This window comes from Hemibagrus wyckioides, linkage group LG10 (genome assembly GCF_019097595.1).
Source record: "Hemibagrus wyckioides isolate EC202008001 linkage group LG10, SWU_Hwy_1.0, whole genome shotgun sequence".
Taxonomy (NCBI): Eukaryota; Metazoa; Chordata; class Actinopteri; order Siluriformes; family Bagridae; genus Hemibagrus; species Hemibagrus wyckioides.
This window is the reverse complement of record NC_080719.1, coordinates 15115600-15132021: the sequence shown is the minus strand read 5'-3', so window position 1 is coordinate 15132021 and position 16422 is coordinate 15115600. Positions and strand designations below refer to the sequence as shown.

The 16422-nt window shown below is 38.8% G+C and overlaps 1 protein-coding gene across 2 annotated transcripts in view; it reads right to left on the bottom strand.

Annotated features, from left to right (window-relative positions):
- Nucleotides 1–8293, bottom strand: part of rabgap1l (RAB GTPase activating protein 1-like) — a 104281-nt gene extending 95988 nt beyond the window's left edge. For both annotated transcript variants that reach the window (XM_058400648.1, XM_058400649.1), the window contains exons 1-4: nt 8139–8293; nt 2139–2321; nt 1763–1886; nt 415–613 (exon numbers count right to left, since the gene is read on the bottom strand). In XM_058400648.1, coding sequence (XP_058256631.1) covers nt 415–613; nt 1763–1886; nt 2139–2276 — 461 coding nt within the window. In that variant the 5' untranslated portion in view covers nt 2277–2321; nt 8139–8293. The remainder of the gene's footprint in view (nt 1–414; nt 614–1762; nt 1887–2138; nt 2322–8138) is intronic.
- Between the last annotated feature and the right edge of the window lie 8129 nt (nt 8294–16422).

Here is a 16422-nt window from a genome sequence, read left to right as displayed (position 1 = left end):
CTCATCTTACACAAGAGAAATATTAGTATACGATATATTAGTATAATAATATGGTCATATAGTATACGATTATGCTGCCAGTATATCAGTAAACAAGTTTAATAGTAGATTAGCAATAGAAGTTTTTGAGTCTGATCTTACACAGTCTGTGCATAAATATAAGTCTCATCTGATAGTTCAGGATATCTGTATATGAACCTGGTCTTGCATCGTATTTTAGCATATGAATGTGACCTCACACAGCCAATATATAACTATATAGGCCTGATTTTACACTATGTCACACTCAGTATATAAAGCACAGTATATGATTCTGACCTTAGACATCTGCAGAGTCAGTATTTCACCTCCAGCATGTTAGTATATGAGTCTGATCTGTCTGTTATATGAAACATTTGTCAGTGTATGTCTTACCTCACACAGCCATCAGGACTGTTAGGTACATGCAAGGTGATTGGGATGGGGCTAGGGCTCTCAGCCCTCAGGGTGGACATCGCCTTCTGGGCTTCAGCCTCATTGCGTGGAGCCTTCACCCATGTACAGCCAAGGTAGGAGAGCTTACTGAACTGCACACTTTCCTCCTCTTGCACCAGACTACCAGCTACAGAAGCTTCTGCAAACACGCAACATTATTTAGGTAAAATATCACTTTTTATGATCATTTGAATAATGATTTCTTTTGTTTTTCAACTGAAGCACATGTTCATCATCAAGTTTTACACCAACTTGTAAAGTCCATGTGTTATGAACCATATTTGTGTTTTGTTTTTTTTGTTCTGGGTATTGTTGTCTGAGTCCATTTAACGTTTTTCAGATGCAGACCATTACAGTTCCAAACCTGTGCTCCATTCCACCACTTCCAGTTTGTTACTCCTGTTATTACCACAAATGACTCAGCTTGATGATTACTCCGAAAACTGTTGTTTTGATTGAGGATTTGGGGATTTTGGTTTATTTGCATGTTTTTCTGTAGTGAGGGAGAAAGGAAAACTCTGTGCCTTTTGTTTAATAAAGGGAGCTTTGCCACTTGTACCAGATGTCCCAGTTTTTTCTTTATTGGTTTTTTTGGCATTAGTCGCACCTCTAAGCTATTAATAATAGTAGTGTTTGCTTTTCCTTTCTTTTTTTCATGTACAATATATTACCTTTTACCTTTACTTTCATGTGCTGTCTTTAATGCATCACTCCCACAATCACATTCATCCATGGCTTAAACGTGTAACCATTACAAACTGGGCCATTAAATCTCTATTCACAATAAACATTTATAGGCTAGTGAGCACACACTACTCTTCTTCATTAGAAAAAGGAGCATCTTCCATGTATATATGGAAGTTTTTTCCCTACACACAAAATGTGAAATGATTATTTAAAATACATGTAAAATAAAATAAACCGCTAAGTGCTAGGGAAGGAAGCTCAAGAAAAGGACGCAGGACATGAGGGATTAAAAACCACAGCTTCAGTCCGTCGCCACTTTCAACAGCAACAACAGGAACCAGTAACAATAGGAAGAGAGCCAGTATGAATGCACTGATACTTCCTGTGCAATAAAAACTAAAACCTGCACAGAACACTCAAATATTTTCATTACCTTCTCTTGCCTTATATGACCAGTCGGCCCTAATCTGAAAATGTTTGAATGTATTAAGAGTACTTGACTGCACAAACATCTCCACATCATACTCGGTGAGAAACCAGAGCATACTATTAGAGGTCAAACTGAGAACAGGGTTATGCGGTTTAGGTGCTGTAAACCTGCCTGTGTCCTGCGTGTTCTCTCCAGGTTCCACTGGTGTCCCTGTTCTCCTCTCCTGTGTCCTCAGTTCATCCTCCAGAACCTCCTCCATTGCCTTCTCCAGCTGCTCGCTTCCATTCCAAGACATCTAAGAGCACAATGAGACCATCAAACATACTGCGAGGTGAATTTCTGGCCTCCTTCAATCTCTAACAGTGTTACAGGTTGGAAGATGAGAGATTATCAGCTACTCTAATTTTTTACAAGATCCAAAAAAAAAACACTGTATTAATAGTTAAAAATTTTGCACATTTAGTCTTAAAATACTTTTTTTACAGTGTATGGTCATGTTTATAGACAGTGAAGAAGCATGATAGCAACAGAAAAAGTGGACAATCACCTTGAGTCTGGGACGTCCCTCAGAGCTGGACGGTGAGCCCTCTGCCCCGTTCTGCACCAGAACGAATTCCTCGCTGGTGACCGTAGACACGGATTCGGTGGAGCCGCTCACTTTGCGCAGGGACGAGCGGTCATCCATGATAGCCAGGGACGCTCCTCCCTCGGCCCTGCCTCGGTTACTGCCCTGTGAAAATCTTTCTTTTAATTACTCAAGCATTAAGGTTATACTAATCTTGAACAGGTGTCACCCCTGACCACACAACAGAGGTGCTATTCCTGCACTACTCAAAAGCTTTCAATCAATTATCCATGCATGAAATTGTATGAAGGAGGACATCCATGTCTATCAGTCATCTCAGCCGATGTTAAACTCCATCATGTCTATTATGATTATATGTTGATATGAATAAAAGAGAACCAGTCTAATACAGTTTATTAAAGCGTTCTCTACACACATGCTTACTCATGAATTACTCTATGTTTCATTTTTTATACTTAATTCATAATTTATTCATTTTATACAAAACATGCACACATATGTGAGCTTGGCAATCATATCTGAACCTGCCTATGTTTACACACAAAGCCTTTCATCGGTCTGACTGAATTTAATCTGATTGTACTTTCTGAATTAACTGATGACAGGAGGCCTATAAACGGCATGTTGAGAATATCCATCTACATCCAAGCTGCATGTAATTCAATTCAACGTAAAAGGAATAATGTTTAGTGGCAATGGTACCAAAAAGTCATCTGTCAGCATGTTGGCACCCGATTAAACTACTCTGCTGAATGACACATTAAATGTTAAGTCAGTTTTACTGCGGTGATTTTTCTTCCATATCGTCCTCAAAATATATATCTATATAAGGAAAGTGAAATTTCTTTATAATGTACATTTAAACATTTACTGACCAAAGTGCTGTACAGGGGTAGCTAAATCAAGGATACTTACATTCTAAAAGTAACTGAAGCCAACTGAAGTAAAAAATAAACACACACATAGTACCTATAATAAAAACTGACACAATAAGAGAATGCATAAAATGGAAGACATTAAGAAGGGATGAAAGACAGTTAGATGAAAAGAGAGACAGTTATATGGCCACTTTACCGCTCATCTAACCTCACTATTATTTGTAAATCATTTAAAACGTATGACAAACTTCATGGGACTTTTTTCCTTTTTAATCTTAGCTCTGATGTTCGGCATGTGCCATAAAATCTGATAGTGGAAGTAAGCAGAAAGATTTACATGTGTTATATTGTAGACTTTAGCAGATCATTAAAATCATTCCAAACCTCATTTAAATTGGTCTCAGTAGATTTTCTATGACGTATACAGGAAAGGGTTTTAATCCATTTGAGCCATGGGGATGACCTCTTCCTGTTCCAACATGACTGCACACCAGTGCACAAAGCAAGATCCATAAAGACATGGATGAGTGAGTCTGATGTGGAGGAACTTGACTGGTCTACACAGAGTCCTGATCTCAACCTGATAGAACACCTTTGGGATGAATTAGAGCAGAGACTGTGAGCCAGGACAAAACTGGGACATCTGCCTTTACATGTACATGAATGTAATATGGAGTTGTCCCACTCTTTGCAGCTATCACAGCTTCAAATCTTCTGGGAAAGCTTTTCACAAGGTTTAGGAGTGTGTTTATGGGAATTTTTGACCATTCCTCTAGAAGCGCATTTGTGAGGTCAGGCACCGAGGCTGGACGAGAAGGCCTGGCTCACAGACTCTGTTCTAATTCATCCCAAAGGTGTTCTATCAGGTTGAGGTCAGGACTCTGTATGGCTTCCACACCAAACTCGCTCATCCATGACTGTGCTGACTTTGCTTAGTGCACTGGTGAGCAGTCATGTTGGAACAGAAAGGGGTTAATAGCTCCATCTTGTTTATCCTGCTGCTTTTCCTATTGTTCTGTGTAGCTAGTGTAATTACCCAGACTGCCCTGATAATTAATCCTTGTGTCCTTGTCTTGAAATCACAAGCTTTACATATATATATGTAAAGCTTCACAAAGTTTGAGACACCAAGAGGTTAAGCCTAAGACAGCGTAAAACGATAGTGAACCAAAAATCTGCTGATATTACAAACACAACACTACAGGCTGCCAAGTGCAATTTACCACCGCATGCTTTCTGCTGAATCTCACCTCACTGTTTCCTGAGATAAGCCAATCTTTGCTGTTTTGTAACGTCACATCAGCGCACATGAAGAGTCATCCTGCTAATCACACATCCTTCTGACTGCTGAAAACTACGCACATACTTTTATTCTTAAAAAAAGGATAACAGTTGAATAAACAATAGTTTGCCCAGAGCTATAATTCACCTACTTTATTACTCTGACCTGCAGAAATATCAAAAATTAAAGTCACAATCCTGGCCCTGCAGCAGAGGCACCATGACACTGAGAAGAGCAGTTCTAACTGTATAGTGACCAACACCAGGCTCTGTGCGAATGCAGGGAATTATTTAAGACCACAGCCAGCTGTGTGTGAAAGGCTCTACACAGACGCAGCTCCTGAGACGCAGTCATGTGCTCTGATCACATCCAGTCAATTACAGCCTTTATAAATGTCCCAGAACTGAAAGTAAATGCAAACACAGCAGTGCTTTGTGCCAAATCTGCCATTTTTTCATAATCACAGATTAATGGCCTGTTTTGTTAAATCTACCACATACTTACATCATGCTCCTTGTGGTAAATATATTGTTTCTTTATTTCGGTTTTTCCCTCATCACTGCAAACTAGCCTGCATATTATTAGCACAGAACACATACCAGAGAGAAAAATAATCAAGAATTAGCTCAATGTAATCAGCTCAACTCATTAAGCTGCCGATCAAGAGATTTCTAACCTTGCAGCTTCAGTGATGACTGCTAAAAATAGCTTTAATATGTAATGAATTATCTACGTAGAATAATCAAAGTAGAAGAAGACCTGGCTCGCAGTCTCCACTCTAATTCATCCCAATGGTGTTCTATCAGGTTGAGGTCAGGACTCTGTGCAGGCCAGTCAAGTTCCTCCACATCAAACTCACTCATCCATGTCTTTATGGACCTTTGTTTTGTGCACTGGTGTGCAGTCATGTTGGAACAGGAACGGGTCATCCCCAAACTGGGAGCATGAAAATGTCTTGGTATGCTGAAGCATTAAGAGTTCCTTTCACTGGAACTAATGGGCCAAGCCCAACCCCTGAATTCAATGATTTGGAGGGTTGTCCCAAAACTTTTGGCAATGTAAGTGTAGTTCAATAAGAAAATGGGGTCTGATGTAGAAAAAGAGCTGCTATAATCACCTTGACCTTGATTAATTCACATCCCAAAATGTTTTTTATTCATCTTGTACTACAGCAATTACATTTTTTTTTATTAATTAAAGCTTAACACAGCATATATTTTATAATCTGTCTTTTCAAAAATGGCAGTATTTTGGCAAAGCTAAATATCATGATATCTATTAAAATATTTTCAGGTACAGTGAGTTGTGCTATACTGCTCATCACTACTGCCCAGTTTTGCCAAATAAAAAAAATAAACAATTTGGTAGAGGAGTGTTCAATGTGCTGCCTGCTGTAATGATTAATGATAAATTTTGTTCTGTGATAAAATTTAGTCCAGATCTGTCCATTGCCACATAAATTGAATAACCACATAAAAACTCCAATGGCAAATACTGGTGCAGATGTCGGAGAGAATTTGTCTGCATCACTGTGGCCACCAGCTTTCTCCACACAGATCTGAGGTCATTAACTGCACATGGGCGGGTTAACAGTTACTAAAGTGCCGTCACACCCAGTCTCCATGTTACAGAGCAAAATGTCACATGCCATGTTGTGCCACATGCATTTTCTCTAAGCGTGGCACAACATGGTGCAATTTTCCAGAACTAGACTCAATAAATTACTTAATCCGCATAAGCAGCCACACACTGACCACAAGGTGTTCCTCAAACCTGTCTGCACTGTACAGACGATGTAAATACTTGGTAATTACCACACGCCCTTAGTGGAAACAGGCACTACTATAAAGTACAGAACAACTTCACTTTATTTCAACACAAGAGTCCTTCACTTCTCTATTTTTTCCTCTGGGCGTTGTGAAATTTGAGCCTTTCTCAAGTTTAGCACTCCAAATCCATCTGTGATTTGTGACTCAAAATGCAAAACAGTGGGTTGTAATTTACTTAAATCTACTGAGAATCTACATGGTTACATGAACACAGTACTTATCCACCATCTTCTCTACTGATTCTCACCAAAAACATACCTCTTCACATGATGTCAGCAAACAAAACTATTTTATTGTGCAATATTGTGTTGGTCCCCCTTTTGCTGCCAAAACAGCCCTGACCCGTCATGCACTGTGTATTCTGACGCCTTTCTATCAGAACCAGCATTAACTTCTTCAGCAATTTGAGCAACAGTAGCTCGTCTGTTGGATCAGACCACACAGGCCAGCCTTCAATCCCCACGTACATCAATGAGCCTTGGCCACCCATGACCCTGTCACTGGTTCACTACTGTTCCTTCGTTTGACCACATTTGACTGACCGGGAACACTCCACAAGAGCTGCAGTTTTGGAGATGCTCTGATCCAGTTGTCTAGCGATCACAATTTGGCCCTTTGTCAAACTCGCTCAGATCCTTATGCTTGCCCATTTTTCCTGCTTCTAACACATCAACTTTGAAGACAAAATGTTCACTTGCTGCCTAATATATCCCACCCACTAACAGGTGCCATGATGAGGAGATAACCTGTGTTATTCCCGTCACCTCTCAGTGCTCATAATGTTATGCCTGATCGGTGTATGTTGAAATGATTTTTCTTGCTTTCTTGTGATCAACAAGGTAATTAACTGCAATTATGTTGATTCACATTCTCAACCACAGATGACGTGTTATTCTTGTGGCAGTAAAGCAGGCTTAGATTAATTATTACCAAAGCACATGAAATCTATACTTCTCAGTGATGGGTCTAAATGACAGCTGAATATTGCTGAAATCTATAAGAGACTGTACAATAACCTCAGTTCTCCATGTCAAGAATTTATGATGAAGATTAAAGCAAATGACTTTATTCTGCTTGCACCACCAATCAGCAAGATCCCAGTTTGTGCAGAACCAGGGCCACAAACACCTTTTATTGCCTTTGTCGCGAACACACTGATAGCTGTCTCATGATCCTGGGGTCATGGGGTGATCCTGTGCAATCCTTATACTGGTGGATTTTACCCAAGAGTTAAAGCAGGACTCACACTCTCTGAAGGAGCGCACACATATGTCTGTGTATGTTGCATGCGAGAATATATTTGTATACATGTGTCCATTTACTCCAGCTAGCTGGTCTAGAAACAACCAGAAACTGGATTTTAAAACTATAACAAACTTTGCAGAATAACCAAATCTCAGCTCGTGTTATAAACCTACCATTTGCGAGACAACTTGCTAAGGTGCAAAATTAAACAGGAAACGCGACGAACCTCCACCTTCTGTATTTTATATATATGTATGTATATATATATATATATATATATATATATATATATGGTTAAATTTGAAACTTGTCAGCGGTGTTACATTTGACAGCAACAGTGTTATTGTGTTATTGCTCTGTACTGTGCTTTAATGCACACACTTTGTTACTCCCTTGTTATAAAATAGCTTAGCTCCCAACCTTCTGAGCTAAGCTAGCTAAATAACTAGCAACAACCAGAAACCGCACGAGACACGCACAGGTAACTAAACGCTCGCGCGTCGATTAGCAAGCTGGCTAAGAGCTTGAACTGGTTAGTTAGTGTCATAACTGGTTAGCAGAATAGAAACTATTAGCCCCTGTGTTTGTTGTTTCAAATACAGTCTCAAATACTGAATACAGCTGCCTTTTAACACAAAACATGGCGTTTAGGCGTAAAAAAGTGGAGGCCATAATTGCAGCATAACGTCTAAGTGATGTCAAAATCTACACCGCAGGAATAACTTACTTGTTCGGAGTTTTGCGTTGAAGTGTCTGTCAGCAGTCCGGTTTATATCCAACATCAGAAAACGCCTCGTTTTCCTACCTGTTTTGGGGAATATCCCGCCTTCTCTGCTGTGATTGGTTAGCGCTCATAAGTGCTGTTTTGATTGGAAGTTGGAGCTGCTATCCAACGTTAAACACTGCATGCAATGAACCAATCCTAGAATAGGAAACGGGATTAGTCGGAATACAGGCGGGCCAAGCTCGTGTTTGCGGCTTTATGCTACGTCACTAGAGTAAGACTAGGGGGGTTATAGCGCCACTATGAGGCGCAAAAATGTCCTCCGTGAAGTCATAACCAAAATGATGCATTAGGATCTAATTTAACCAAAAGACATGAAACAAAAATACTTTAAAGGTCGTGTTTCCTGTGAAGAACATAACAGTATCTTAAGGCATTTTTAGGATACTCTTAACCGAAGAGACTTCCTTAAGACTCACAGTAAATCCACCCTCAGAGGCATAAACTGAAGAACACTATAGGGAGCAAGAATGAACTTTTTTTTGTTAAGTGTGTATTACATGGTGCAAAATTTGTTTGAATCTCATGCATAGTCATTCTTACATTTGTCTTCATTAATACTTTATCATTGATTAGTATCATAGTGAATCAGAGGCTTGTCCCTAGAACACTGGGTATAAGGCAGGAAGATATATTCGATGGGACATCGATCCATCACAGGGTACCAAACACATATTCACACTTCTGGAGCTGTGATGCAGCAATGCCACCATCTTACTGTCTCTGTGTCTTTAAAATAAATTATTTAAAAAATATATATTTTACTGCTGTCCGTGTCTATTGGTTAAGCAATACCTCAGTTTCATGAACTGTTTCATTATTTTTATTCAAGCATTGTCTTCACTATATGTTTAGAATGAGTGTTCTTTATGCCTTTTGGCAAACTCCTGTCAAGCCAACATGAACATTTTAGAAGAAGAACTGAGGGCAAGAAGCCTTTATTATCACCACATATACATGATATAGCACCCCTGGAGCAGGGAAAGGGCCTTGCTCAATTGCCCAACAGTGGACCTTGGTGGTGTTGGGGCTTGAAACCTGATCCTTAACCCAGCCTTAACCACTTGAACCACCACTGCCCCTGAGGATGCTGCAGAGATGGTTGTCCTTCTGTCAGGTTGTCCATCACAAAACCAATCAGTTCTGTCAGAGTGACCAGTGGGTTTAAGAATGATAAGTCATTGTGATCTCTGGTACCTTCTGGTTCCCCTCCCCTGATCTGTGCCTCAACACAACTGTGTCTCAGAGGTTTATACAGAATTTCTTTGACCTCATGGGTTGTTGTTTTTAGGAATAAATTTACAATCTTAACAAAAACCCTGTTAATGTTTTTGCATTGTGGAGTATTTAAAAAAATACAAAGTAAACCTTAAAATACACAACATTATTACATTGTGAAGAAGTTGAAACACTTTCTGAATGCACTATCTCAGAATACATCAGCCTCACAAGTATATGTCTGGAAGTTATTTCTGGTCATGTTCTACAGCAGATGTTTTTTTTTTCCTGAGTCAAACCACAATGATCATAGTTTCTTTTAAAAGACATTGAATATGAGGTTATGCATATAAAAATATATCCAACCAGCAAAGTGGTTTCAGTGGAGCTCACTAGCTAAAACCATTTCCTTCATCTCTCTTTCTATATATACACAGCAAATTCTACACTGCAGACGTCAGCCATTAATCAGGTGAGCCTGGTGGTGCAAGATCCCTGATCATCCTCCCCCACTGTATTCTTGTAGACAGAGCATTAGGGTAGTTTGTTGTGGAAAAGTGCTGAGGACAAAGATGATGCTGTTTTATCCGTTAGAAATTTACATTCACATTTACATTTACATTTATAGCATTTGCCATTCTAAGTACAAAAGTCTCTATTAAGGATACTGTCAGCCTTAAACTCTGCTGGGAGGAATGATAACACAATTTATTTATTTATTTTTTAAATACATAAAACAAGCAAGGAAAAATAAGCACTAGTTTAAGTGTTTCAGGAAGAGTTAGGTCTTCAGGACTCAGCTGTTCAGACATATTGGGGAAGTTCATTCCACCACCTCGGTGCCAGAGCAATAAAGAGTCTTGATGTAAAACTCTAACCCTGAGAGACAGTGGGACCAGTTGAGCAATGCTAGTAGATCTGAGGGAGCATGGTGCAGTGTGAGGAGTGATAAGAGCTTTAGAAATTCCACTTACTTACACTGATCAATTGCGGCTTTTGAGTCTTTTAGCTATTGACTGCTTTACATCACCTACATTGTCAACCCAAGATAAAAAAGAAAGTAGACCCCAAGCGTGTGAACCTTATAAGCTGATTAAATGATCCATTATAATGACACTCGTGCAAATAACGCTGTTTATGTCAATGTTTTTTAGTGAACATGAATTTGAATTTTATATTTTCTATTCATGATAGGAGAATTTAATCATTAAGATTTTTTTTGTATCAAAGACACACACAACCCTGAGAATTAAACATTACTAGGGCACTTAAAGTGATATATAAGACTTGAGGTATTATGTTTAACTAACTGTGTGATGGGGATGCATCATCAGTGCTGTGCGGTCACATATGAGTCGACTCTTTAAGACATCTTTGTTGAGTATCTTATTCACATGGGTGAAACATTTGGGTCTTCTTTGTTGATGCAGGAAATACAGTTTGGTAAAACTCACTTTTGACTCTCTTTACACATAGAGTGTTGACACTGAATCTGACAAAGCAGACAAAAAGACATAGACAACATACAACATACAGCTACAGAACAGAAACAACACAGAACTAGGGACAGAAAGTATTTAGCTAGGACTACTGTGTTGTTGTTTCTGTTCTGTTGCTATATGTCGTATGTTGTCTATGTAGCACCAAGGTCCCGGAGGAACGTTGTTTCAGTTCACAATGTACTGTGTCAGCTACATGTGGTCGAAATGACAATAAAGCTTCTTGACTCTTGAAAAGGATCATTGAGTTAAAAATGCAACACATATCCATGAAACTGTGAAATGAACTAAGATTTTAATGATTTTTTTTTTTGCCTCGCTGTTTTACACTTTCTAAATTCTAAGAATTTAGAATCTAAGTTCCAATCTAAGCTAAAAAGACTGTACATGAAAATGATTCTCTTTACATAAAAAAAAAGCGTCTTCATTTTTTCAATACTTGTACTGGAATGTGAAAATAAAAACATATTAATAAATTAATATGCCATATTTATCCATTATAACAAAAGTTCCATTCATAGTGTGTTATAATACATAACCATGCTGTTAAAAAGTCAGTAACAGGATTTTGAAATCAGAGAAATACATACTGATGAGTGCAAACGTTTGACTCCAAAAATGGTTTTGGGGGGAAAAAAACAGGAAGATGAACTATTTTTGTACAAAAAAAAAAAAGATTTCCATAAACTTATAAATAAATGTGTGCATTGTGGAACAAATCCAAAAAATAAGACAAAACCAATAGAAAAAAGAAAACACTATGATTTGAAGTAGGCAAGTGTGGGTGAAGTAGAAATGCAAACTTTTTAATAAATACAAATTTGTTTTTTTCACTATAAATATCTCACACAATTCTGACTATGTTTGCTAGCTGTGGCAATGACAGGACACCTGTGAAACCCAACACTGATATATACACTACTCACAAAAATTTCGGGTGAAATTTCAGGATGCACCTAAAATGCACTATAACCTTTACAGGTGAACTTAATTTGACCCTCTCTACACTTTTGAATGCACAGCTGTTCAGTGTTTCAGTACTTTTTGCATAAGTTGCTGTTCTCTAACAAGGTGCTTAACGGCAAAATTCACAACTGGTGTTTGATCCATGAATCGACCAATAAATTTTCTGGTTCAATTAAACAGCCCTCTTCATCCTGCTGTTCACATTTTGACATCATGTGACCGAGACGACACCTAACAATTGATCGACAGTACCTCACCACTGCGAGGCTTCAAACAGGATGTTCTCAGAGGGAAGTGGCCACTGAGCTTAGAGTGTCACAGAGTGTCATCAGCAGGTTGTACAGAGAGACTGGAAGAGTCACAGAAAGGCATAGAAGTGGACGTCCTTTGGCCACATCCCATGTTTATGACTGCTTCATTGTGAACAGTGCTCTGCGGAACCGGATGATGAATGCCACTCAACTCCAGGCACATTTAAGGGAGGTGAGAGGCACCCAAGTGCCATGTCAGACCATTCAGAAACCATTTACATCAGCGTGGTCTGCATGCTAGACCTGCAAGGGTACCTGACCACACCACCAGGCATCTTGCATGGGCCAGGGAGCATTTACGCTGGACGAGGGACCAGTGGGCCTCAGTGCTGTTCTCTGATGAAAGTCGATTCACGTTGAGCAGAAATGATGGCCGCCAACGATGTTGGAGATGTTAAGGAGAGCGCTATGCATCAGCCACTGTTGTGGTGGTGTTATAGTTTGGGCAGGTGTGTCTACTTAATACAGAACTGCCCTACATCTTGTGAATGGTACAGTGACAAGCCGATACTACCTGAATAACATCATTAATCCAGTCATTGTGCCCCTGCATGAACACAGGCCTAATTTCATCTTCATGGACGACAGTGCTCCAGCTCATCGAGGTCGCATCATTAGGGAAAGGCTGCTGGAGGCTGGGGAACCTCAAATGGAGTGGCCTGCACTTGACCTGAATCCCATAGAAAACCTATGGGATCAGCTGAGTCACCGTGTAGAGGCTCGTAACCCTGCACCCCAGAACCTCAATGACCTGAGGGCCGCCCTTCAAGAAGAGTGAACAGCACGAGACGTCGTTGTCAAGCTGTAATTGATGGTCAAGGGCACATGACAAATTATTGAGACATTGACATTTTTTGTTGTGGTGTACCCACCACTGTTGTTGGCTTTTGTTTCAATAAATTGTTTGAGATGAGGAAATCACCATTGTATGCTTCTACTTAAATGCCCTACTTTCATGATATAATTATCACTGTAGCGTGAACTTTTTACATTTTCCATAAATTTCACCCAAAAGCGAAATATCCTTAACTTTTTGTGAGTAGTGTATATATATTAAATTCCATCACTTCTTCCTTTCGTTCCAATGGTACGCAAACTTTTGCATTTAACTGTAGGTAAACTAACTGAACTCTGCACTTTTGGCTGGATGAAATCTTCAGTCATGTTTGCAATCACAGAAAATGTTCAAATGTATTAATTATAAATAGATCATGCATATGAGATGGACAACTTTCATGGCTGTGGGTTAAAGTGAAAATAAATGACGTTTCAGATGTCAGCTATGAGTGCTCAGTATAAAGATCACTGAGTGCATTCACAGTCTTTTCCACAGTATTTTCACAATTATTCTACTCACAATATTTCTATCCACACCATTAGTTAGAGGTGGTTAAAAAAATTATGTTAATGAAATACAGTGAAGAATTTCAGGACTATTTTCAGAAATGTCTTATTTTGAATTAAAATACTGTACCATTATTTGTATGTGGAAATATGATCGGTGATATAATGATAAGTTTTTATCAATATCACAATAAACTGTGCAACACAAGTCGGCAATATCAAGGGTATCATCTGTGAAGTCTTAGAAAATCAGGTTCCTCAAGGGTTTTTTTAGGGTCTAACGGGGTTTCTACTCAGAATCACTCCTGAAAGGAAATCCCTTTGTTACAAGGTGCTACACAGAAATTTCAGCTTTAAACTTTTTTTTTTTTTTTCCTAAGAGTGTACTTCCACTATATCACTGAGTGAAACACATATATTACTAGTCTTGAGGTGAAAAACCTACATTATTACCCATTATTTTCCTTCTTTTGTTGTTAATTCATTTATTTCTGTTGATGTAATAGCAACAAAATAGTCTTACTTCTGCTGTTAATATGTGCCAATTAGCAGCATGTCAAGGAAATTGTGTGTTGCGATTGGATATTTTTGCAATAAAATATCCCCTAAAAATACCCTAATACATTGTAACAAACAGCAAATTAGTCCATATGGTACTGCAAGTTCCCTGATAAGGATAAGAGCAAAACTATATGAATACGAGCCATTGTTTTCCAACTTGTTTTCAAAATGCAGATTATTAATTTAAACAGCCTTGCTACCATTTTCTTTCTGGGTGATCTCATGTAACTCGATGCAAAAAATCACTACAGTACAACGGAATCAGTCCATGCCCTCAGATTTTTTTTATCATGCCATTCTCTAAAAGTTGGAAAAAGAGCGCCGCGTTTGACTGCTGAAGCATAGATCTTGCATAGAGAAAGCTAGAAATAGTCTTTTGCTCCTATAATATCAATACTCCTTGACAATTTGGCCTTTTAGTCACCACTTCTATTCATATTAACAGCTGACGTTAATACTGAAGACATGATCTTCTTTAACTTACACAATTCCAGCAGCAGCAGATGAAAAGTCATGTTGAATAGCCCTCATTCAGTAAAGACAGGAAGCCCAGATTCTAAAGATCCCCAAACTCTGGTAAAATTACTGCTTTGCTGGAGCCCAAAGATCCTTTTTTTTTACCATAAATTCTCTAAGAAAAACTGAAGTGCTCAAAGCTTCAGCACTAATAAATACTCAACTTTACAAGTCACTTGCATTGACTGTAGTCCAACAGGAAGCGTCATGTTCCCAGTGTTCTCTGTGCTGAAGTGAGTAAACAGCAAAATTTCAGCTTGTTTAAAAAAAACAGATGCTAATCACTTTTCTTCTTGAATCAGAGTACTTCATTATGAAAAAACTAAACAAAAACAAACTTAAAAAAGTAGTTAAATCCAATGCCAATACTCGGTCAGATACATTTTCCTTGTGTCCCAGAATCCCATGTGCTACAGCAGTCATCTGGAACAGCTCACCTCATGTCATTCACCACTGCTCAAACGTCAGTGCTGATGGCGTGTGTGTTGCAGTAGAAGTCGGGGAAGGTGTGAGAGCTCAGCGAGGTGCCATGTGTGGAGGGCAGCATGTAGGCAATACGTTCAGCCCCGTTGCGTGTCTCGTCCCTGTTGCGGAAGTAGAAGGAGTTGTTGTAGAAGGAGGAGCAGGTGGGACAGGAGCTATGGGCCACTTCAGGAGACACAGACAGGGGAGAGATGCTGGACCCATCCATGCCTGGAGGTCTGCAGACATCACAGGAGAATTGGGCCTCAGAGTAAGAAGGAGAGTCTGGGTCAGATCCATTCTGCTTACAGCAGTAATACTGAGAGAGAGAGAGAGAGAGAGAGAGAGAGAGAGAGAGAGAGAGAGAGGAGAAGAAAGAAAGAAAGAAAGAAAGAAAGAAAGAAAGAAAGAAAGAAAGAAAGAAAGAAAGAAAGAAAGAAAGAAAGAAAGAAAGAAAGAAAGAAAGAAAGAAAGAAAGAAAGAAAGATGTCATTGAGAATGAAGTCATGGAGTCAGAATGAGAAACTTTTTGAAACAATTTAAATACTAGATGTTTAAAAATACTAATATATTGGTCATTAGTGAGTCTCTAAAAACATTTAGCCCTACTTGATAAGCTGGATTAGGTGTGCTGGATTGTGAAATACTGTACATTTTGTAAAAGCTGCTAACATTCCAGAAATAGAGAAAAGAAATTATAATATTATTTGTATTATTCTGGAGTATTGGGTTATTCTGGATCTCAGTGAATTTGTGAAGAAAGCTCACCTGGAGTCGGCAGTAGCAGAGCACTACAATGATACACAGCAGTATCACCGTTGCAAGTATTCCTCCAGTTATGACAACAGTTCCCGCTGTCATTCGACCAGATCTCCATCAAACCCTGAGAATAAGCAGAAGCACAGAATAAGCATAGTCCTAACAGTGAATAATACCTTCGGGAAGCAAAGAAGTTTACTGAACATGTTGAAATTTGGGACGTTATATAAAATCACTGGTATAATACTAATACTAATACATACTATTACAATGCAACAAACTTAATAAAACTACAACCATTCTCCTTTGAGATATAAAAGTTAATATTGAACATATGACTGGAAACTGTTTGTTGCGTCCTAACAAAAGAACCAAGCTTGTTCGTGATCATGTAGGATGAGGTGTTTACATCTGCATATTAAAATAACCTGGATTTCCTGATGAAGGTAAAAGTTTAGGTGATGCCAGGATTCTTTGATTTCTCTTTACATTTTCTCATAGAAATGACATATTATGGAAGTGTTTAAGCAGGGCTGTAAAATAACTGGACATTGCTCTTGGTGTCCTCTTAGTCTTGATTTGTTCATGCTG